A 23,784-nucleotide genomic window follows, 5' to 3' on the forward strand; every position below is an offset into this window, starting at 1 on the left:
ATATTTCAATAATTAATAACATTTTTTAAGTAACAATGTTCTTTTTCCCATCAAACATTTTTTAAGTAACAATACTTATTAGTGCGTATTTTTTGACAAGATGGTATTTCAAACTCTTCTAATGTACGAGATGAGGATTGAACTTGAATATAAAAGGGCGAGCACACTACATCGCCCAATTGGCCCAACCTACATCCGCTTTAGTGCGCATTATATCACCTAAACCAATCAAACCACCTATGCAATTAGTTGCCTCAATTTCTTTTTGGTTCTCAAAACAGTAGATAATTAATTAAAGTGAAAATCTCCTAAAGTTTCACTAAACATTTTCCATGTACTTCCTTCGTATTTTCTCAAGTTATTAACGGGATTGGGGTTTTACGTAAGTTGGTCCAAAAACAAAAAAGAAAGATACGCTTTTATTACGTGTGCGTATATTGAATCCGTGTAGAATGTATATATACAGCTGGACTTAATCTCTCCCGCTTTTATTACGTCGTCCTTGGGTCTCCGTTTGCGGGTTTGATCTGAGCTTGACTTGCTTGAATCTCAGGTACTGTTCGAACCCTCGCTTTTCAAATTTCCCTCATTTTATGTTCTTTCATTCAAATTTCGCATGAATTTTAGCCCAAACCCTAGAATTTCCTCTCTTTCTTCTAAAACAAAGTTGGCTCAACTTTAGGGCTCCGCAGGTTTTTGGGGCATGCTAATTTTTTTTTTTTTTTTCTTTCTTAGTTATTATTTGAAGTTTCAAGTATGTTTGGTTGCTGGAAAACCTGGGTAATGCAGGGCAAAGATAAAGCGAAAATTTGAAAGGAAATTCTATAGTTATTATTTATTTATTCTTATGCTGTTTTAGTGTATGAAATTTGAAATTCCGAGCCAAAAAGGGTTTGGGCGTAGTTCTATGGACTTTTATTTTATAATGTTTAAATTTCCTTTTTTTGGGAAATTATGAAAACTTCATAAGTTCAAAATTTGATAGTCTTACTTTTAGAGTTATTTATGGGTTGGTCATAGATGGTTTGTGCAAACTTTAAAATTTAATTCAAAGATGTAATCAAGTGGCAATGAGGGTTGATGTCCAATAAGGCAATCGTCCTGTTTGGTTGGTCAGAAAGCATGGGAAAGAAAAAAAAAGGAACATATTTTTGCATTAGCTGATAAATGTAAGTATTCAAATAACTGTCCTACTAGTTCAAATAATGCCCTACTAGTTCAAATAACTGTTTGAGGCTCAATTGAGCTTGTATTCTTGGTTCTCTCAGGTGGGAATTTTGGGTCTAGCGGCAGGGCATTATATGCTTGTCCAATAGAAGTTTTCTTTAGTATTTTGTACTTTTTTTAGCACATATTTTAGTTCACTGCAGAATAGTTGATTGTTGACGCAGGGAAGTACTTGAAAGGAAACTTACTCTTTTTGTTGGTCATTATGTGATGACAGGTACAAACAAATTCAAGTTGATTTTGGACAGTTTCAGAAGCTGCCCAATTAGGCAACTGAGTGACTAATGCTAAATTCTGGGAATAATGTAAACCGGGGTAGTGCAACACTATCATCAGCTATGCCTCCTTTGCCCCAGTGTTTGCCTTTGGAGCCCATTATCTTAGGCAATCAAAGATATACACGCTCGGGAGAACTTAGAAGGGTTTTGGGCTTTCCTCATGGTAGTATATCGGATGACCATTCTTTTGGAGTTGCCCATCCGAAACCTCCACCACCAGTGGCAACAGAGGAACTAAAGCACTTCAAGGAAAGCGTGCAAGATGCGTCTAGAAAGGCCAGGTAAAGTCCATTCACCCTACAGCAACTACTTCTCACTATGACAGTTTTCTCAACAAAGTTCTTCATCTTTGAAGATGTTGTTCATGTTTCAAAAGTAATTGAGGATCTTGGTGGTTCATTAAATTTGAATCAAAAGGAGCATTTGATCATGCAAATCGCGGTACCGGTTTTTTAACGGTACAATTTTAGTAAATCATCTCCATTGATACTTTGAACACCTGACTTTAAAGTTAAGTTAGAGATAACAACACACGAGAGAGAGAGAGAGAGAGAGAGAGAGAGAGAGAGAGGTTCGAATCCCCCCTCCCCCAATCTCACTTTATCCAAAAAAAAAAAAAAAAAAAAATTCACAATCAAACTTAATTATATTGAAGCTAATCTCGTGGGTTTTTGCTAGATTGATGAACTTCTAGGGATTTAGGGTTGGAATATGGCTGCTGGTGTGGGTGGTTTTGTTCCAGACGCGAGGAGTTTGGGGTGCAGTTGATTATGTAGATAATTACAGCAGAGAATACGAAGTCTCCTAACAACTCTCAAAGTCTAAAGAAGTTAGAGCATAAGTAAAACACCTAGACAATACAAAGTGTCCTATCTAAAGAAGTTAGAGCATAAGTAAAACACCTAAATAATACAAAGTCTCCTAACAACTCTCAAAGTCTATCATAATATAAAAAATAAACCAGCAGCACAAAAGAGGTTTAAGCCTCGTTCAAATAGAGTACATTTTGTGGCAAAGCGTCCGCCTTACGCTTTTCGTGTAAACTTCTAAACAAATGCGCCTTGTTGCAATGGTAAGATTGTAGTCGATGTAATCTTGTCTTAATGGAGCACTCACTGGAATTTGCGTGACATATATTAACAACATGCTTTTTTCTACCAGGGACAGAGCAAAAATGTTGCGTGAATCCATTTTCAAATTGGATAAGTACAGAGAAGCTTTGAGTTCAAAGAAGAGACAGAGAAGCGATCTTTCATCGAGTGAGAGGTCCAATGGAGCAAACTTAGTGAAATTGGGAAGTCAAATTCATAAAAACCCTCAAGAGAATATGACTCAAAGATTGGAAGACAGGGCCAAGAGCGTTGGGTTCAATAAACGCGCTCGGACGTCAGTGGCTGATGTGCGGGTTCGTATTCTGAAGTAATTGTAATTCTTTCAATTTAATCTTGGTACCTGTGGCTTAGCAAAAATAGATTTATTTTGAAATGGCATCCAATGCAGAAAAATCTATTCCCTAATTTGGATTTTCTTAATGTTACTCTTCTGTAGCTTCATTATGCAATAAAAATAAACCTACTTTAGTCTTTATACTAAAAGGAAAAAAACACAGACAAGTACAATAAAAGAGAAGTTTAGATCAAGCCTACTTTTGGATCAGAATTTTATACTAAATTGATTGGCGAGTTTTCAGGCATTTAGATTGTTTGCAGCTTTTCTTTTAGTTCAATATTTACTTTCATGCTTCTTGAAGTGATCAATGCAAGCTTCTTTCTAAGATGTACACATTTTCTAAATGCCACCAGGCAGATGTTAGGTCAGCTGCCACCTCAAGGCAGCAGGCGACCACAGACAAGGACGAAAATAAGCTTCAGGCTGTTAGTGGGGCTTCTGCTAGGATTGAAGAAAAGACCCGCAGATTGCTTGCTGGAGGTGAAGGGTTGGATCACAAAATAAAAAAGAAACGTTCAGTGGGAGCAGTGAGTAATAGAATTATAGGTGGTGAACGGGATATAAAACGGGCTACGCATCCAAAGCTGAGTGGTGATTCTAAGCTACGCATATGTGATGCTCAAGGTTTCAGGTATTCATATAATATATATATATATATATATATATATTATATACATATATTTGTCTATCAAAATGAATTTTCTAATTTGTGTAATTCTGCTTAAGGTTCACACTTTCTTACTGTTGATTCATGATATCTTTAGTATGATTACTTATTGAGCATAGAGATACTTTCGGTAAGTATGATTACTTAGGTTTTGATATGTTGCAGACTAAAATCTTCACTTGGAGTTGGTGGAATCAATAAGTTGGCGGAACCATCTTTTGAACCTTCTAATCTCAGTACCTGTACAGTACTCAAGAATGAGCTGGAAAGTGCTCCTGTTCCAAAAGACCGTTCAGCTGTATTAGAGCAGAGGGTTGTGTTGAAAGGAAACATTAAGTATGTATTTCATTCTGAGTTATCTTATTCATACTATGATTTTTACAATATCTAGTAGAGTTTCAAAGTCATTTGAAGTTGTTGGATTAAAGACAACCACAATTTGCACCTGATAACCTTGACACTGGGATTTCAAAATTCACTTTTGTGTTTAAAATGAGACTGTTAATTTGTTCGTGAATCTGTGCCTCAGGCTAAATCCTCAGGAGGATAACCGTGCAGGAAGTCCTAATCCTGTGATAAAAGGAAAGGTTTCTAGGGCACCACGAACTGGCTCTGTCATGAATATAGACTCATCCCCTAATGTTCACCCTTCGTCCGGAGCTTTTCAAGGCTTGGAACAGCCTAGTGGTCAAAACAAAGTCCAAGCAGCAAGTGTGATGAATAATCAAAAGTGTGCAACATCGAATGGTTCTTCTGTACATCCTATGGCCCAGTGGGTTGGTCAGAGACCACATAAAAGCTCTCGCACAAGGAGAACAAACTTAGTTTCTCCTGTAACAAACAATGCTGAGGCTCAGATTTCCTATCAAGGCGCTGCAACTTCTGATTTTAGTGCTAGAACTTCTAATGTTGGGACCAATGGATCACAAGTTACGAGCAGTTTAGATAATCATACCGCGAAATCTAAAAGAGAACTTCAGAATGTTTCATCTCCATACGGGTTATCTGGAAGTGAAGAATCGGGAGCTGGGGAAAAAAAGTTGAAAGAGAAGGGAATGGACCGTGGTGACATTGCCTTAGCTGCAGATGAAAAAGTTGGGGATCACTTACTGTCCATGAAGAAGAATAAATCACCAACTAATGACATTGGAGATGGTGTGCGAAGGCAAGGAAGAAGTGGAAGAGGTCCATCTTTGACAAGGCCTGGGATTCCTCCAGTTATGGAGAAACCAGAGAATTTACCAACCACAAAGCCTCTTCACGGGATGAAACCTATGTCCGATAAGAATAGAAGGTATCTAAACTGTTTTTTATCAGTCCCATTGGTATTGTTGACTATTGCGTCAATGAATTAAGTGTATTGACTGAAATCTAATCGTACTTTATGGTCTTTTAGTAAAACAGGTCGTCCACCCTCGAAAAAGCTGAAAGATCGCAAGGGGTCAACTCGTGTTGGGCCAATAACATACAATGACTCACCCGATTTCACAGGTAGTGTTAAAATAATGCAACTTCTGCTAGGTTACTTTCAAATTCCTTTTGGCATCTAAAGTTCTTCAAAGTTAACTGATATTGATGGGCTTTTAATAAACATTGTGGATCTGGAATTGATATTTCAGTTTTGCATGGAATACACTAGATTTCCCCTTCTTTCCTTGATAGAAATCCAACCCCCTCCCCCTCCTCCTTCTCCTCCTCTTCAATTCTTTTTTTTAAAGGATGTGAAATGTTGGAGACTAAAACACTTGCTTGTTGTCCTGCAGAGGTTCCATGTCTTTAGGGAGAAGTTTTTGTTATTTTACTTTTCAATGTTAATTATACTGTGTCTATTTTAAAAAATATCTTTTTTGTTATTTTCATTTTCTGTTTTATATGTGTTTGGTTTGTTAGCATGCATGTTTTATTTAACCAAGTCTATTATGAAATATTGTGGAAATACTTGTATTAAAAGGCCTTAGATGTAGAATTTGGCAATATTACTTTTTAATATGTATTGTCATATCCTTATCAGGTGAATCTGATGATGATCATGAAGAACTATATGTGGCTGCCAATTCTGCTCGGAATGCTAGTAGTATGCTTCTTGACTGTTTAGTGCACAAACACACACGCACACACAAAGTTTAACAGTTCTCTACAAAAGCAGCATATTTCTGTTACACATCCATGCATTTGTCACTAAAGTTCTGCCTGGTTTCTGCAGAACTTGCAAGTTCTGCCCCATTTTGGAAGAAAATGGAATCAGTTTTTGGTTCTCTCAGCTCAGAGGACATATCCTACTTACAGCGGCAGGTATTAAATGGGTCCCCTGATGCATCTAAATTGAATGAGTATCCTTGGGTCAGACACTCACAAATTTTTCCTCTTCCCGTTTTTTGATATTGGATGGATCAGCTAAGTTTTGCAGAGGAGCTTGGTGAGAGTTTGTCTCAGATGTTTGGTGATGAATATAATGTTTCGGTAATACAGTTAGCCATTAGTTCTTGTGAACTTTCATTTGCTTTTATGCATTTCATTTTATTTTCATATCTTCGCGAAACTAAACTCAAGGGAGAAAAGGATAGGAAACTTTTTAACTTTTTTTGTGTGGATATTGATTAGTTGTGAACTAATTCTTGCAGGGTGTTTTTATGCATAGAGAATTCCCTAATTGTTCTGGGGAAAGACAAGGGAACCATTTTAATCAAGATTCATCAAAGACTGATGCTTTATGTGAAAATTTTGACATGAGAAGGTTGGAAAAGGCTACTCCATTATACCAAAGAGTTCTTTCTGCTTTAATTGAAGAAGATGAAAGTGAAGAACTGTACCATCATAGCGAAGGGAAAAATTTGCACCTACGGTGTGCGAGTGATGATTCTCATTGTGGTTCATGTAATCAGATTGACGTTGAACCCAAAGATTGGGACAGGATAGAATCTGAAGTTGAGTCGCAAGGGGATTTTCAGACTCAGAAAAATAGCTTGCTGGACAGACTTTCTTGTGATAGAAGTGCTGCAACTAATACATTTAGAAATAGAAGCATGCCCAGTTCTGTACACAACGATGAACAGTGGCAGGCAGATGAGGACGTCTCACCTTCTGATGTGGGGCATGCCTGTGAAATATGTCCAACTGATCTTGGTCATGTGCAACCTAGGGAACTCAAGACTACTAACTTGCCTTCCTCAGAGTGCCAATATCAGTTGATGTGCCTGGATGACAGGCTTCTCCTGGAGCTGCAGAGTATTGGTTTATGTCCGGAGACATTGGTAAGCACTCATCTCAGACATTGGTCCTTAATATTACCTTCCGGGAAAAATTTTATTCCAGTTATTTTTTGGTGGTTTTGTCTATACTTCTTACCTTTCTCCACATTTTTTTTTTCTTTTGGTGGGTGCCTTGCTCCAGCCTGATCTTACAGAAGGTGAAGAAGTGATTAATCAAGATATAATGGGACTCAAGCAAGGGCTGCATCAACAGGTTGCATTTTCTTAAATATTCTGTTTGTACAGGCTATATGCATCACAGTATCTATGCATAGTGAATTTTCATAACGACTATCCTCTTATTTTCCATTGACCTTCCTGTTTCCCATTTCTTACATCTCTTTTACGTAACTAATAGATTGCGACGAAGAAGAAACACTTAGCAAAAATTGATAAAATTGTTCAGAAAGAAAGAGCTGCAGAAAGACGGTAGGGTTCACAAGGCTGTGGATATTTTACTGATTGTACTATTTAAGTTATTTTCTTTGTTCAGTCATGATGTTTTAGATTAATGTCGTTTCATATCACAGGAGAATTGAACTAGTTGCAATGGATCAGCTTATTGAGATTGCTTACAGGAAACAACTGGTAATTGGTTATTTTCATTTTTGTTTTTATATTTATCCATTTTCAAGTTGTTCATCTGTCTTTAATATTTTGGCCCTTGGTATGCTTCTTGATCAAGATATTAAACTAGTACCTATGGGGTTGTTGTATACTATTATGGAACAAGATACCCTTTCATGGCCATGCTTTTATCCTCTGAAAAACATATCCTTCTTAACTTCCCCTTATCTTAGGGCGCCTTTGTCCTTAGATAAAAATTCATGAACTTGCGCAGGTTTCTTTAGAATTCACTTCTTCCTGTCATTACTTCACTTTCCACAAGAAGGCATGTATTGATAAAAAAGAAAGGACAGCAATCTTTATGTTATTAGTGTGTGTATTCCAGAATCCATATAGAGGTTAATGCAGGATTCTTTTTTAATTTGAGTGGAATGCACTGTGTTGAGTGTTATGTGTAGTGTTCCCATCACCGACTAAACCTAGGTTGTTTTTCGGAAATTCACTAATATAGTATTTTGGAGCTTAATCTGCCTTCATCCAGAGATGTGAGCAAAGTAAAACATGGACTTTGATAAAGTTAGACACACATCAAATTAGTCAACACCTGCTTCTGTTTAACAAACAAATTAATTAATTAATGTGGGAGCATTGGATAATTTTCTGATATCTTGCTGATCATATTAGTTAGAAAACCTGAACATGAGCGAATTGCTCTGATAGACCAAAAAGAAAAAAAAGAGTATCTCATGTCCTTAACTGTGCTATCAATGATTCTTTGCACTATCTTTCATGTGCAAACATATTGTATCAATTAATTTTAGAGGTTCTGCAATCCTGGATAAGTGATGCTACTCCCATCCCATTTTGTTTCAAATTTGTCCCCATTCCTACATTGAAGATAACCATCCTTTCCATTCGGAAAATACTTCAAGTACTGACAAACAGCCCCAAAAGCAACTTATGTCTTCTTTACAGTGAGCAATCCTTCTTTTTTCCCCTTTCATCTTACAATTTATCTCACTGGCAAGGCATGTGCTGGCCAATACCATCTTTCTCAGTAGGCATAATTAGAGATGGGCATGGTGTTCTCTTTGATTGAATATTATTGTCTATGATGTGGATGTGTTTTGATTGATGGAGTTGGAAGACAGAAGTGGGTGGAATAGTACCACTATATGTGAATGTTTATGAGGAATACTTATGTCTGCTATAATGGTAATATGTAAGGTGAATTTGTAATCAGATTAATGGTGAACCAAAGCATATGATAGATTACTGAACATTTTCCATCAACTTAACGTTTACAGGCTTGCCGTGGGAGTAGTGGTTCAAAAAGTGCAGTCCGTAAGGTTTCAAAACAAGTGGCATTGAGTTTTCTCAAACGCACACTTGCCAGATGTCGAAAATTTGAAGAAAAGGGCATTAGTTGCTTTACTGATCCTGCACTGCAGAATGTTATCTTCTCTGAACTTTCATGCAACAATGCTGCAAAATCTATCGACTGTGTTGGCTCTGGAACTGCTAGTAATACATGCAATGAAGGTTCCCATCAAGCGGAAGTCAGAGGATCTGGTAGTTCCCATCAAGCGGAAGTCAGAGGATCTGGTATGTCGACTTAGACCTGTAAATGCTCGGTTACTGATATCAATATGTATCCATGAAAGTTGAGAATTTAATTTAGGAGCATATCTTTTTTCTTTATCATTTTTTACCCTTTCCTTTTGTGTTCTTAGCTGATTCAAGTTGTAAGGGTAAAGATCTTTTAACTATATCGTATAAAAATGTCATTCAATGATTGTTGTGGGGTACCAAGTTAATAACCATACAAGATTTGTTCCATGATTCTGCAGGTGCAGTATCCAGTGCGTTTGGGAGATATGATTCCCCTAGTGAAAACCATGACAGGGGTTCATCAGGGGTTCTTCATGCTGTCATTGACTCGTCTGGTCAAGCTTCTTCCAAGCATGGATCGATGTCGAACTTGAACAAGGGGAGAAAGAGGGAAGTGCTGATTACTGATGTTGTTGGACTTGGAAGTGCTTCCTCAAGGCTAACTTCAACTCTTGACAGCACTGTTCACGACGCGAAGGGAAACAGAGGTGAGAGAAATAAGGACCAAACCTTGGATAATTTAAGAAACACTTCACCTAGTGGGGTTGGTAACACATCATTGGACAGCTCCCGAAGTGAACGCAAAACAAAAGGAAGATCCAAGCAAAAGAATACTCACTCATCAAGTCAATCGGTTCCTAATGCCAGCAATAAGAAACATAGGACGGGCCCACCATTGCTGAGTGATGCTCCTACACCGCCATCGTCTAAAGAGGCAGATGAACCCACTGATATTGCAAATTTGCAACTACATGAATTAGATTCACTGGAAGAGAACCAAGATCTCAGTTCATGGTTGAACTTTGATGAAGACGGCCTGCAAGATCATGATTCCATTGGTCTCGAAATACCAATGGATGATCTCTCAGAGTTGATGCTTATGTAAGGCAGCTTTTACTTTTATTTCACCCCGATCCCCTTTTGGTGGTTATATCAAAAATCCAAAACCAATTCTAAGATTGAAGCCAAGTCAGTATAGCCAGAGCATGCACCACACCACACCTAACTACACATTGTAATTTTTTCTACGCAATGAATTTCGAGGTAATTGAAGATTTTTTTAATGTGATAACTAGATGTGTATTTCTTTTATTGTTCAAGTACTTTATATCCCCTCCTAAAGTGTGATGTGCGATCGTATATGTGGAGGCACACTAAAACTATAACTAATTGATAGGTAGTTTATACTTTGTTGACAAAGCGATACTCTAAATTAGTCTAATTTAGAGAGGGGGGGATCGAACTTGAATGTAAAGAGGCGGACATATTGCCGTGATCAACTGACGGAACCCGCAGCATGTGCATAGGTAGTTCATACTTTGTTAAAATTTAAGGTAGTGAATCCAATTATTGTAGACTTTTGATAGTTAATTGTGCGTGCTACACTGATTTGAAAATTTCCTGAAATTCTTCTTACGAAGTCTCGACAGACATAGCTTGTAGGATGGTTATAACTTATATAGAATAAAAGCATTTTGGCAAGTATGTGGCTGAGCTGTTTTGAAGAAGGCATTCACAATGGACCATGGTGTGATGAAGCTCTTCCTTTTCAATTCTCTGAGAAAGGCATGGTTGGGCCATGGTGGTCTTAATGGCCCAAACCAATTGAAATTGCCATTGTTTTGTTCATTCATCTTGGTCATTCACCTTCAACACTAGACGTAGGCCTAGGGCAGCCTGCCACACTATTGTGTCATGACTCATGGCAAAAATGTGGGAAACATACATATACGAGTACTTTTAATTTTTATGTTTAGATACATAATTGACGTGAAATGGTCCCAAAATCCAAATCAAGTTTCAAGCTGGAGCATGAACCTATTCTTTTGACAAAAATCAGACGAGATAAACTAAATCGAAAATGGTTTATTCATCAAACTATAATCGAAGAAATAGAATAAAATATTTTTATTTCCATGTTAAAATTCGTAATTAAATACCTTTAAAATTAGGATTTAGATAACTAGAAGAGTAGTTAATCTGATTCTTTATTCCCTTATTCTTAAGTTTCCCGATTCATAATTTTTTTGTAATTTCCTACTTAATCAAATCAGCTGTCATGGATGAAGTGGTTGTTGGAAATTTGTACTGTTCTGTATGTTTTTTCTGAAACTCATTAGGATAAACAAATATGCCTGTATGGTTATTATTACTTTTGTTTATATATAGCTAAAACAGTTGACCACAAAACCATATTATATACATAATATATGCACAATACAAACCGCCATCCACCAACTACAAGTCAATAGTATTAATGTTAGACGATAATGTTAATCAATTGCAAGAAGTATTGGATTTGGTCTACCACCATTTGCCCCCCTTGATATTTATGCATGTTTTATGCTAGATCAGGTCAGCTTTAGCAATCAAAAGACAAAAAAACTCTTATATATAAACATATAAGATATGATTTAAAAACCAATATTCATTGCTGCATAATTCCAGTCCCAAAAAAAAAAAAAAAAATAACTGGATTAGGAGCATAAAACATGCCACAAAGATGTGTTCACTTTTCCCAATCGGGTTGGATATAAGTAAGGCGTTTTTCTTTTGAAATACGAAGGACATGATATATCAATTTATCATAGTATTTCTTATGAAAATATTAAGAATAACACGACAGATAATTTCATACAACAAACATATGGTGTCGACCTCGAGTAGAAAGTTTAACATAATATACTCAGTTAAGGGCTACAAAACACATGAGCTTTTCCTAATGAATGCTTCACCTTTTGGGTTTATATCTAATTTTCTATATAACACATTCATATAATTTCACACAACGATGTGTTTCGCACAACAACATGAAGCACTTTTGATTGGGTGCTCGTAAGAATATTTTGTCTCCCACTCTTTATATCTTTTTTTTAATTGGAAAAAGTAATGACGAAGGCAGCATTAGTGTTGGATAAATCAAACCTAATAAAAAAAGACGTATGCTTTAAAGCAAAGGGAAGATAGGATTATTTGTAGCCTATGATATCTAATGGGGATTGTAAAGGCATGCTGATAATGATGGGTATGCCAACCTTTGTTTATATATTCCATGTCGATCCTAATGGACAGAAAAGTTGAGGCCAATTGAGAAGCAAAAAGAAAAGTGGTTTAATTTAGAATGCAAAAAGAAAAAGAAAAAAAGAAGGGGATGGAGTGATCAATCAACTACAGGAGCATGTCATACTCGACGTCCATATTCTTCAACACGGAATCTCCACAGAAAGATTTGTAAAATAAATTTTCTTTTGGGCTACCAAGCTTTGTAGGCTATTAATTAACTATTTTATTGTCCAATTATAATTGTTGATCATTCTACAAAGTTCATATGCTCAGCTGATCCATCACTCGAGAAGTCATATAAAACATTTCTAGTGTGTGCTTTCTTCTAGGTTTTCTAGTTAGAAAGCAAGCCTAGCCTTTTGTGCCTTAGGGCACTAGCAGAACTTTAAGTTTATTACTTTATTTTGGTAAGGTATATACTTTTCTATTTTGACCAAATGGATGTAAGTTGGATTGGTTCAAGTCTTTGGTGTGCTCCCGAGTGGTCGGGAATTCAAGGCCCCATAATATCTGTGTTTGTGATATTTCCCCCTACCCCTTTCTAACTTTGGGGGGGGGGGGGGGAAAATCTATTTTGATAAGTTGGTAATGGAATTCATTACAGTTCAGCTAGAGCCCAAGAGTTGGTATTTCCCATGGCACATATTGGTTGTATTAGGCGCAAGCTTTTTATTAACTAATCTCTTGTTAATTAAGGAGAAATATTTCTTGTATATAGCCGATCTATGCTTGGTAAATTGCATGGCTTGCGGTGGTTGTGTATTAGAATGAAATCTTGCATTTGGATTTGGTTCACAAATATTGAGGTATTACTATTAGATTCATGAGCTGAAAGTGAAGGGCATAGCGACTTCCTAGGATATGACCCCCTGGTTAAATCTTTACTTTTTCTATCCTTGCCAAGCATAACGGTCAAGGTATACGTTGACCTCCAGTCAAACGAGTCAACTGAAAACACATATCAGGGGTGATTATAGTTTGGGATCCAGGCCTTCACACTTGACCTGAAGTCCCTAATTATATCTGTTCTTTGGACTTAGATTCTAAGCAATGAGCAAGGGTAGAACTAGAAAATTTTTAGTGGGTGGGCTAGCTAAAGTTATTAGTTTAAAAGTTAATGATAATTTTTTTTGGTACTTACATTTTCTATAGTTTTTTCTAGAAATAATATACATTAAATCATATAAATCATACTAATTGTAAACACCAAAAAAAAAAAAATTGGAATTAGAGCCATATTATTCACGAAAGGGTGAATTTCATTTAGAAAAATGCTTCTTTTTTGGAAACAAATTAATGAAAAAAGATTAAAATTGATGTTGAGACAAACTTTGATACCAAATACAAATGTGAAAGACCTCTGACTATGCATACTGGTGTTGAAATTGTATATATATTTTTATTTTTTAATTAAAAATATTAGGGTATATATGTGTTTAATTTATTTTTTTTCCCCAAACCTTCCCTACCTCCAAGGGTAGCCCTTGCACTGGTTCCGCCCATGGCAATGAACAATTTGCCCGAGGTCCCGAGGCTCAATGTTAGGTTATGTTTAGCCAAGGTCTTTTAGCTTCCCTTGACAACTTTGTAATTGCACATGTAATTCATCAAGCTCTATGTTAATTAGACTAGGATAGTCTAGCTGAAGACGATTATTGTGGCTGAGATCAATAGTGGCACGATGCAATCAAGATCTTCAATGCATTGCATATATATTAAGACATATCGAGTCAACGTGATGACTAGTCATCCGTTACTGCTAGCTCATTTAATTTCTCACGTGTTACCTGCTATAGGTTTTATGTCCTGATTTTTTTTTGGGTCTTATTTTGAAGCCATTGAGTGATTGCTAGTTGGAGGAATTTAGGGCAGACTTCTTTTTGGATAAAAAGGGAGGCTACAACACTGTAGCTGTCACTCTGACAGATAGAGAGAATTTTGAGAGCCTTTCTTCTTTGCGTTTCTTCCTTCTTTGTGAAGCCTGGGTTTTCATGATGAGATTTTGAAAAGTGGTTTTGAAATTCTGCTTTGATATTTAAAATCCTCTTCACTCATTCATTCATCATTTTTGAGAGAGAGAAAGATAGTCATCTTCTTCTTCTCCTCTACAAATGGTGAGATGAGTGAGGTATGAGGTTTCCAAAATGAGATTTTCAAATTGTTTTTGAAATTTGGTTTGTTCTTCAAAATTTGCATCTAGGATAGTTAAACACATTCTCATTCATATCTAGATCAGATTCTTGGATTAATTTCTTCAAGAATGGTTTCTTCAAGAAATCGATCTTTTATTCCTTGAATCTACATATTCATCGATCTGTCAATTTGGAGTTGAGTTACGGTGCCATGAAGTGAAGAAGCTGATGGACTAGTTGCCATTTTCATGAAGGACAAGCTGCTAGCTCAACTAAATTTGGAGAAGAAGGTTGCACATGGAGATAGTACTCATTTCCTAAATAGAACTAGGATCGCTTGAGCTTGTAATTACTTTTTCTGTAAGAACCTCCTTGACTTAGTGGATTGTCTGGTTGGAGTGATGACACCCAGTTTTTCCCAATGGTGGGTTTCTGGGTAAACATTTATGGTGTGATTCTCTTATTTATATGCCTAGTCATACTGTATATGTTATGTCTAAAATGTTGATGAATGTTCACATACCTGTCACTCTAGTTGTTGCTAGTACATGGGATACCTAGATTGACAGGTCCTTCTGAGTGCCTAGGTTGTCACATAGTTATCTTCTAGGCTTGCAAAGATTTGAATATTTGATATATTATATGTGTTATGCTTATATGTTCATAGGTCTATGACTAGTTGTTGACTAGTCATATTGTCTCCAGATTTATTTGATCATTATTGTCATACATTTGTCCATTGAGGTTTTAATTTACCCCCTTCACCCACGTATCAATTATACTTGATCAACCGACTCCCAACCATGAAATTCTAGCGATTGACCTCGAGCTCCTAGCCCCAATAACTAGACCTAGCTAGGCTCTTGAGCCCTATGTCTCAAGCATCGTCTACTGAAAATCTAGAATTCAAACTCGAAGCCTCATCCCGTATGTGTAACCCTAAGCCATACTACCTATGTCATGGTTCACTATTACCCCACAATGTTCATATTTCATCTTCACTGTTTCTGAATAACAATGTCAATTTCACATTCTTTAAATGAAGAAAAATATCAAACATCTCTTTGATAATCAATATAACCCTGATTTTTTACCATTTTGAAAAATTGGATAAAGGCTAAGAACTTGTTAAATTTGAATATTTTAACACCTCGATTTTGCATTATTATTTGGAATCACGCTCGTTTGAATATATATCATTAATGTACTGTTTCATGATTGTAATATCTTTTCGTATAAAAAAAGAGGAATTCTTTTATATTTTTTTATTCCGGATATCTCACATACAAGTTCATCAAATTAAGGAACATTTATTTCTGCAAGGTACAACTGTGCGTGCACATGTCCAGCTTTTATGCAAATGGCTCCTTGATATATATACTTCTAGGTCAAACAAACAAACAAACAGACAATCAATCTCTCTCTCTCCGTAGACAGGCATGCATGCGCACACATCATCTTCGTCCGTTTGTGGATTAAATAATCTCTCCTTTGTAATTAAGTTGCAACCACTTGATATAAATGAAGGTAAGAACCAACCTTTCCCTCTATGCGTACAACTTTTCTCCACAAACAATTAGGAAGAAGACAATCCACTCAGTTTATATCCTTTATCTCTACCCTTGTCCCTTCTGCACTATAATATATTCATCTTCTTCATCGCAACCACTTCTTATAAATGAAGTGCATGCAACAACCCACCTCTCTCTCTCTCTCTCTCTCTCTCATACAAACACAACCATCCATTGTTTCAATAATAAAGACATTAGACGATGACAACATACCCAGTTCCCTCTCTCTCTCTCTCTCTCTCTCGCCACCTTTCTGTGTATATCATGCAAAAGCCGTTAGATGAAGATAACATTCATAAATATGCTCGATAAAGAATTGTGTTTGATTGTTTAATATTCTTTTCTTTTTCTTTAAGCAAGTGGAAGAAGCTTCTCATGCACAGAAAATATTGAATTACATTTACAAGATAACGTAGTGGTGACACAAGGACATTAGAAAAATAAAAAATAAAAAAAAAAGCAGAAAAATATATATATAATGTCCTATCTCTTCTAAAGTAGTAGCTTGATCAAGGAACACCCAGCAGCACAGCCAGTAAAGCTAGAAATCTAAGAAGTTGATCCAGTAATTACGAGGCAGCTCTCTGGCTATATTGGGATTTGATCAGAAGGATGAGAAGTGATTCTGCGAAGGTTGAACCATTTGCAAGTCTGTTGTTGTTTGGCACGAGTTGTCATCGCTGATCATGCTCCTGCAGAGTTGAGGACATAATTATTAATTCAGTGGTTATAATTAGTAATTCAAAAGTTAATCATTAAAAACATATGCAAGAACAAAAATTCATTGTCACTAGTCACAATAGGTGTATGTAGGACCTATTGTAAAAGAGAAGAGGGACAAATTATGGGAAAACTTACTCTCGCGGTCGAGATGCCCAAAGAGAACTAAGTGCTCGTAATCGTCCATAGTACTCTCCGATTACAAGAAAGCATCGAGCTGCCTGACGAACTGTCAAAATCCGGCGCAATTGATGAAGGGTTTGTTGTCTCAAATTATCAGCCTAAGTACAATTGGGACACGCAAATAAAGAGTTACTTAATTCTCAGGAAGACCAAATTAGCACAAGAGACACAAAAGACACAAGGAAAAGAAGAAAAAGCATGTTTGATTTTGTAAATAATATAAGATTAAACAAGAACCATGATGCATATGTAGACCGTGGAATGGGTCCCCAGTGCAAGATCACATGGGCACAGCCTTTAAACAACATTTCAAACAAGTTGAAATTGGAAAAACTTGTTCCATCTATGAATTTGGACTGTTCCAATCATGGTTTAGAAAAATAATACAACATATTCAATTAATTTATTACCTATATTTGCCATCTGAATTTTAAATTCAGTCGATAGGTCCAGCTACGGTTTTCATTTCAACAAACATCACACTCAAACCTACCTCTGAAAGAAACATTTGGGATGGAAAAACTACACCAAAACCCTAGCATTCAGCATCTTGATTGACACCCTAGCTAAAAAGAAATACTGGCGCACCCCAAAATTATGGGGTTTATGAAATTATGATGACCCAATAAAGCCAACTATATACGTGGCAAGCATGTAGAGGATGTGACCAATCTATTATCTGTATAATATCATATATCATCTGTCTGAAAATTTGACCAAGAGCATGACAGTGACAGCCCTGATGAATGGAAAACTTCATGGTCAATTGGGATATTCATGATCATCAAGACCATCACAGTAGATATTTATTGAACGGTTGGATGAACATGGAAATGATAAAAATGTAGATACAATGTTTAGTTGACTATAGTATGGATGTTTCCATTTTGATTTCTTTAATTAGTAGGAGCTTGAACTAAAAGTCAATTAAAATGTTAAATCAGGGTGATGTGTGTGAAAATGAAAGCCCTTGGATTCTTACCCTTCAGGTGTAGGTTAGAGAATGGCGGCGCAAAACAAGAGGACAGAAAGAAGGAATATAATGAAAAAAATGGACTAGTTGGAAGAATTCAGATCAACTACCATGTTGATGTCACCTACCCAAGTTCTATCTTCAACTCTTTGTGGTGTGATGAAAAGATCATACACCTTCTTAATGTTAAAACAATAATTAGCGTGACTGACTGGTAGTCGTTGAAACCTATAATAATGCTCCACAACTATAAAAAAAATCGCCGCCCTTTTCGTAAAGATAATCTTAATCTTGTTCAAGTGGGTTCCATTTCCATCAACTATTTGTAGATTCGTCACGCAAAATCTAATCAATCCTCGGATATTTTGAAAAGTGGGTTAGTCTAGGACTTATAGAACGGATTTTACCTAGACATCGATATGTATCGGTCAAATCTGGAAAATGCAATATGAAACTTTTTAATGCTTTTCAGAAATCGACTGAACGAGACACCACGTTTTACTCTCCGACACAAATTCATTTTCAAAAAGCACCAGGCAAGCTTGCTAATAAATATGTATAATAATAGCTATATATATAAAAATAACCCCCTAGGGTTCAATGGAAAGAAGAACAAAATGACTACTGCATGTTATAAAACAATTCTTAACAAAGAGATTAATTATATATATGAAGTACATGCTTGACTTTGCGTGATGGATGCAAAATGAGCTTTGGTTTTCCATGGTCAAATGAATAAAATAATGCTATGTTATTTATTTCTCATGATCATGTTTGTTACTACTTTTATTTACCTGGCGAACGAAGCCTTCAAGATTAGTGAGCTTGCCCAAAGCCACGGCCATCTGTTGCATGCCGTCGATGACTGGCCCACCGGCAATGGTGTCGACCAGAGACTGATGAAGCTGCTCTAGACCTTGAGTAAGTGCCTCTTCTGCTTGTTGCGAGGACTGCTGGAGGCTATATATCCCCATGAATTGCTGTTCTGTTAGTGGGTCTAACTGTGCTGTTAACATCTGATTAATACCAAAGAGAAACACCCATTAAGTAAAACAAGTGAAAAGTGAAGGGCAATAAGATTATTTAACCATAATTCGTAATATATTGTAAGCGATATCATATAACTGGCACATACAATAATTTATCCTAAAACTGTCAAAATGGGGCAAATAATTAACTTTTGCATGATCAAATTGAAATGTTTTTATTTCAATCCTAGCTAGTTAAGCTCTGATATATATATATAATAATAATTCGGAATAAATAGTTGTGTGCATAAACATGGAAATAAACCCAAACCTTGATTAGCTCAGAGGGTCTAAAACCACCCATCCAGAGGAAGCAACGCTCAGCTGGGGTAGTCCACATTCCAGTAATGAGGTGAAACACATCAGATTTAGCAGCCACTCCTTTCAGCTGGAAAATTTCATCATAGTGTGAAATGTATCCATCCACAATTACGCGAAGATCGCTATCGGATAAATGTGCCTGCAACCCTGTTCGGAGCTCCGACATGTGCCGGTGGTCGTCTTCTAGCCATCTTGCATATTCCATGTCAAATATTGCAGCACCTAAAAAAACAATAACAAAATAAATAAATAATTTATAACCAATATTACATGATCATGGCCAATTTGCTGCGAAGAAATAAAGCACATATTTTATTTTAAATTATATTTATATTTATTAATAATTGTTTGGTGAAAAGAGTACATTATTGTGCTAAAAGTTGAAAAGTTATAGCACGGGGGGGTTTAAATAATGCATGCACAGATAAAAGTTAAACCATTGAAAAAAAATCATTTATATATATATATGAAAGATCTGCTCCATTTAAAATACATGCTACAATTTTTCTCCATAATTTGGTCAAACTCCATATTTGACTGGAAGCTTCAATGTTAAAAGAAATTTAAATTTTTTACATTTATCAACTTTTTTTTATTTCTAAAAAAAATTACATAAAAAGGTTTTTTTGTCAAGAAACTCACCTGAGCTGATATTGCCAAGACCACCACCACAACCACCCAAGAACAACCCCTAAGAAAATAATTTTAAAGAAGAAAAAAGAAAAAGAAAAAGAAAATTCAATACCATTAACAAAATAAATAATAAATCTTAACTGTTGTAATTTTTTAAGTCAGAAATAAATTTTCATAGTTTTTAAATAAAACCTGAGCGCGCGCTCTTTGAAGATCTTGTTCTAGCTGGGTAAGCTTTATCCTGCTTGTCTCTAGCTGTTGCACATAAGCCTAATGACAAGGAGAGAATGGACCATTAAAATAATAATTAAGCTAAATAAAGTAGCCGGGAAATTAGATATATTTTTTTTAATGTGTGTGATTTGATAACTGACATTTACCTTTTTTCTGAGACGGCTTTTTCTTGCAGCTTCTCTGTTTTGAGCTAGACGTCTCAATGTCTGAACCAATGAAAGGTACTTCAGTTCAAAGTTGATGTCAAAAATTGTAAAAGAAAAAATGCAAGAATATTGTTATGTTGAAAACCTTAGCATCAAGTTGTTTATTCTCTGATGTTGAACCAGCTCCCTTCCTCTGGAACATTGAAAACATGAATAAGAAAAAGGGGAGAGAGAGAGAGAGAGAGAGAGAGAGAGAGGGAGTTTTGATTGAGTATGGAAATAACCACATGGAATAAATTACCAAAATAAATTAAGAAATTGTTTTAAGGTTGGGAACAAGGAGACATGAGGAAGGTGGCATGGCATCTCTATCTCTATTTGGTTTTTAATAAATAAAAAAAAGAAGATGGAAATTGAAGGAAAAAGAAGAAGAAAAAAAAGGTTATGTTTTTATGTATGCTTGGATAGTTGGATTAGACATGTACGCAGAATCATAGGGGAAGATTCCATGATTTGATTGAAACAAAACCACAACAATGATTAGAAAAGCTCACAGAATTTCCAGGAAGCATTTCTGATTTGTGATGCTAATGACTTGAGTGCTGCTCTCGAGGCAAGTAAATTTGGGTTTCTAATTTCAAAGTGGATTTTTGAAGGCGAAAGAAACAAGAAGTTTTGGTTGTGTTAATAGACAAAAAACAGTGAGTAAAGTGGGGCATATTTATTGTAGGCAAAACACAGTGGTAACTACTGTGAAGATTCTCACTTTTCCTTTTCTTTTATTATTATTTTTATAAGTTTGTGTGTACAAACTCTCTCTCTTTCTTGTGTCAGACAGCTTATCAGAAAATCGTTCAGAAATAAGGTAAACTCTGTCTTTCTTTGATTTTCTGAGTTTTGGGATCTGTGCTATAATATTTGGAGAGAGAGAGAGAGAGATGAAAACAGTAATAATAACAATAAAGATGCCAACTTTTTCCTCAGTTGTGGGGATATGGGATGATATGATATGAGAAAGAAATGAGAGATTACAGTTGCAAAACAGGAGGAGTTTAATTTAAAGAACCTTTTCCTGGGATGGTTTGGCAGCTGATTGACTTTGTGAAGCTCCTACTCCTACTGCTCCTCCTCTTGAACTGTCATTTATTGCCATGTCTTGAGCCTGCAATTGTTGCTGCTGTTGAAACTGTAGATGCTTCTGATCAAAAGTCTGTTGGTGATCTGAGGAAGATGCCTTTTTACTGATTGGAGATTCTGGCTCCAACTGGCCACCCTCTCCCTTGCTTGTGAGAGTGTTCACTTGTGATCCTGAGTCTGTGCTTTCCCCTCCTGACTTCGAACTTCCCTGCCATTTCCAAAGCAAAAATTAATCAAATTTCCATCTGGGTAATTATGAAAATCACTAAAACAAAATTTTTTTTTTTTAAAGGAAAAACCCAATTTGAAAATTGTGAGAGAATAAATTATGGATGGAGATGGTCAAAGCTGTACCCTTGGGGTTTGGTGGAATCTCATTGGCCAAGAAGGGAACATTTCCAGAGTAGCAGCAGGCCTGCCTGTGAATAAAGCTGCAAAGAATCACAAAAGCCAAATCTCAGAGGATCACCAAAATAAAGACTTGCAAGATTTTTTCAAAGCATCAAAAGGTGTTGGGGGAGGGAGGACCTAATCCTCCTTTTCTGCAGTTATGGAGTCAGTAAAAAATCATGCTAAAGGTTTCTAAGTTTGTAGCCTCACGCCATTCAACTCTCGTCTCAGAATCATTACTGTATTGGAAATGGTAACCTCCACCCCCCCACCCTCTCTATGCTTCCAGTAGACATATTCAAACCCCTCTCTCTCTCTCTCTCTCTCTCTCTCTCTCTGCTTTTCTAAAGAGGTTGGTTATGCTTTATCAAACGTCACCAAAAGCAGAAATGATGATAGGTGTAGAAGCATACGTGCTTGAGCTTCATCATTTCTAACTTGCCGCGCAATTGCTTCTTCCAGCTCTCCAAAATCAAAGGCAGATCCTTCTTGATTGCTAGCCACCAACAAAAGAAGCAAAAAAAAAAGAATTAATAGCCCATGTCAAAAGAAAAACATGAACAGATCAGAGAAAAACAAACAGCAAAAAAATTAATCAAATTGGAAAAGTAAAAGAAACCCAAGTGGAAATTAGTCTTGAAATTGCAATATTTGAATGAAAGTTTGGAAATTTATGTGATATCATACAGAAAACTGGTTGACGGAGCATTCATCCCATGAAGAACAGCATAAGGAACATGGTGATTTGAAGGTCCTGATTCTGATAAACCAGTAGCAGTCTCTCCAACTCTATGACTCGCCATGCAAGATTTTCTCAGACCATTTTCATCTTTGTACTCCAAGAAGAAGCTGGAATCGGGACATGTGGCAGAAATGAAAGCCATAGTTAAGAAAACTTTTGTTTTTGTTTTTGTTTTTTTTTTTTTTCAGTTAGCTAGAAGAAACAGAGGACTTGGGAATGGGAAAACAATTTCCCAGGAATTTCACTTCTCTCTTTACCTCAATTGTTTTGCTTTAAGATGCCTAGACCAAGTGTATATGGAGCAAAGAACTTGAAAGAGACATATACACAAAGCAAAGCAAAGCAGCAAAAGATCAAAGGATATAATCTAAAAGAAACCACAGGAGAGAGAGGGTCCAGTAAGTCTCTCTCTCATTTATGTCTCTGTTTGCAACTTTTGATCTCTCTCTCTCTCTCTCTCTCTCTCTCTCTCTGAGGAGGGTGTCTCTGTCTCCTTCTTTCTCTACTTCTCTATGAAGAAAGCTAATTGATTACTCTGTCTCTGTTTGGGGTTGCTTTATCACCCTTCTCTCTCTCTTTAGTAAATATTATCAGATTTTGAAACTCATCCCATGGTACAGAAAATCTTGTCCTTGCAAGACCTGTCTCTCAGCTCAGGCCTCTTGGGTGTGTGGGGTTTGAAAACAGAAAATTTTTTAAAAAAAACATATATTATAATATTAAATGAGGAAAAAATTAGAGAAATTATAAAAAAATTTGAAAAATCATGTGTGGGGTCTTTGGCAGGAACCCACTGGAATCACTGACTCCTACTCCACTCTCTCTCTCTTCTAACCGCCTGTGCTATGCCATTGGTTCCTTTTTATTGTGCTCTTCAGAGATGCAAGTACTTACAGGATAAATAACAATGAATTCATCATTTTTATATGAGATGAGACAAGGTTTTCTTTCACAAAAGATGGTAAAAGGTGAGGACTGGGGAGGAAAGGAAAAGCTGCAAATGGGTTTTCTGTGATCTTTTTTCTAGCCCAAAAGAGGGGATGGAGTTTATTTCTGACAACTTGGGGTTAGGGGTAGGGGTGGGGGTGGCCTTTGAGAAAGAGAGGTTTTTAAAAAAATATTTGTAAAGTTTTTTGCTTATACCATTTTCAACTAAAACATTAGAATATAATAATCCACAAGCAAAGCCCACTTATGTGTATTTAATCCCTGCTTCTGAGATGGATTTGTTTGGTATTATTACCTTTGTTGATGGGTCAACATCCATTCCCTGTCATTACCTAAAACCATGGCTCATTAAGATTCCTTACTATTAATAGAAATATGTTTATCTGAGTTCTAGCCAGGGGGTCTAATGTCATGGCTGATTGATTGAGTTTGCCTTCATAAACTACTCCTAATTCCAACATTAGGTGTATTTTTTGTTGTTTCTTTTTAGTGTGTACCAAACCTATAGTTTCTTTG

At 36.3% G+C, this 23,784-nt stretch overlaps 2 protein-coding genes across 5 annotated transcripts; one reads left to right on the top strand and one right to left on the bottom strand.

The window, feature by feature from the left end:
- Positions 1-460: 460 nt before the first annotated feature.
- LOC117631254 lies at positions 461-10,139 on the top strand. Of its 2 annotated transcripts, none has more exons than XM_034364295.1 (16): positions 461-553; positions 1,445-1,786; positions 2,667-2,910; positions 3,308-3,585; positions 3,787-3,957; positions 4,151-4,915; positions 5,018-5,112; positions 5,633-5,695; positions 5,825-5,913; positions 6,016-6,081; positions 6,243-6,872; positions 7,012-7,083; positions 7,228-7,298; positions 7,400-7,457; positions 8,744-9,041; positions 9,287-10,139. In XM_034364295.1, exons 2-16 carry the CDS (start codon positions 1,512-1,514, stop codon positions 9,931-9,933), a joined length of 3,822 nt encoding a protein of 1,273 aa, XP_034220186.1. In that variant the 5' UTR covers positions 461-553; positions 1,445-1,511; the 3' UTR covers positions 9,934-10,139. The 2 variants fall into 2 exon arrangements, with proteins under 2 accessions (XP_034220186.1, XP_034220187.1); XM_034364296.1 differs by having other exon boundaries at positions 8,744-9,008.
- Positions 10,140-16,189: 6,050 nt separating this feature from the next.
- On the bottom strand, positions 16,190-22,891 carry LOC117631042 (transcription factor TGA9). 3 transcript variants are annotated; one of them, XM_034363968.1, is made up of 13 exons: positions 22,578-22,891; positions 22,266-22,427; positions 21,992-22,074; positions 21,543-21,619; positions 21,118-21,396; positions 20,197-20,244; positions 20,052-20,111; positions 19,864-19,941; positions 19,681-19,729; positions 18,989-19,260; positions 18,484-18,705; positions 16,672-16,814; positions 16,313-16,505 (listed from the first exon to the last, which is right to left on the bottom strand). In XM_034363968.1, exons 2-13 carry the CDS (start codon positions 22,379-22,381, stop codon positions 16,418-16,420), a joined length of 1,515 nt encoding a protein of 504 aa, XP_034219859.1. In that variant the 5' UTR covers positions 22,382-22,427; positions 22,578-22,891; the 3' UTR covers positions 16,313-16,417. The 3 variants fall into 3 exon arrangements, with proteins under 3 accessions (XP_034219857.1, XP_034219859.1, XP_034219858.1); XM_034363966.1 differs by having other exon boundaries at positions 16,190-16,505; positions 22,266-22,891; XM_034363967.1 differs by lacking the exon at positions 20,197-20,244 and having other exon boundaries at positions 22,266-22,891.
- Positions 22,892-23,784: the final 893 nt, after the last annotated feature.

Source organism: Prunus dulcis, chromosome 6 (assembly GCF_902201215.1).
Source record: "Prunus dulcis chromosome 6, ALMONDv2, whole genome shotgun sequence".
Lineage (NCBI taxonomy): Eukaryota > Viridiplantae > Streptophyta > Magnoliopsida > Rosales > Rosaceae > Prunus > Prunus dulcis.

What these genes read in the sequence shown, in the direction of transcription:
- LOC117631042 (XM_034363966.1), bottom strand. Translation starts at nt 22,462, where the DNA reads ATGGCTTTCATTTCTGCCACATGTCCCGATTCCAGCTTCTTCTTGGAG. An exon ending in ATAAACAACTTGATGCTAAG is followed by an intron (nt 20,112 to 20,196) that starts GTTTTCAACATA and finishes TCATTGGTTCAG; the next exon opens with ACATTGAGACGTCTAGCTCA. An exon ending in AAAGCCGTCTCAGAAAAAAG is followed by an intron (nt 19,942 to 20,051) that starts GTAAATGTCAGT and finishes CCTTGTCATTAG; the next exon opens with GCTTATGTGCAACAGCTAGA.
- LOC117631254 (XM_034364295.1), top strand. Translation starts at nt 1,512, where the DNA reads ATGCTAAATTCTGGGAATAATGTAAACCGGGGTAGTGCAACACTATCA. An exon ending in ATGTCCGATAAGAATAGAAG is followed by an intron (nt 4,916 to 5,017) that starts GTATCTAAACTG and finishes ATGGTCTTTTAG; the next exon opens with TAAAACAGGTCGTCCACCCT. An exon ending in GTGATGAATATAATGTTTCG is followed by an intron (nt 6,082 to 6,242) that starts GTAATACAGTTA and finishes TAATTCTTGCAG; the next exon opens with GGTGTTTTTATGCATAGAGA.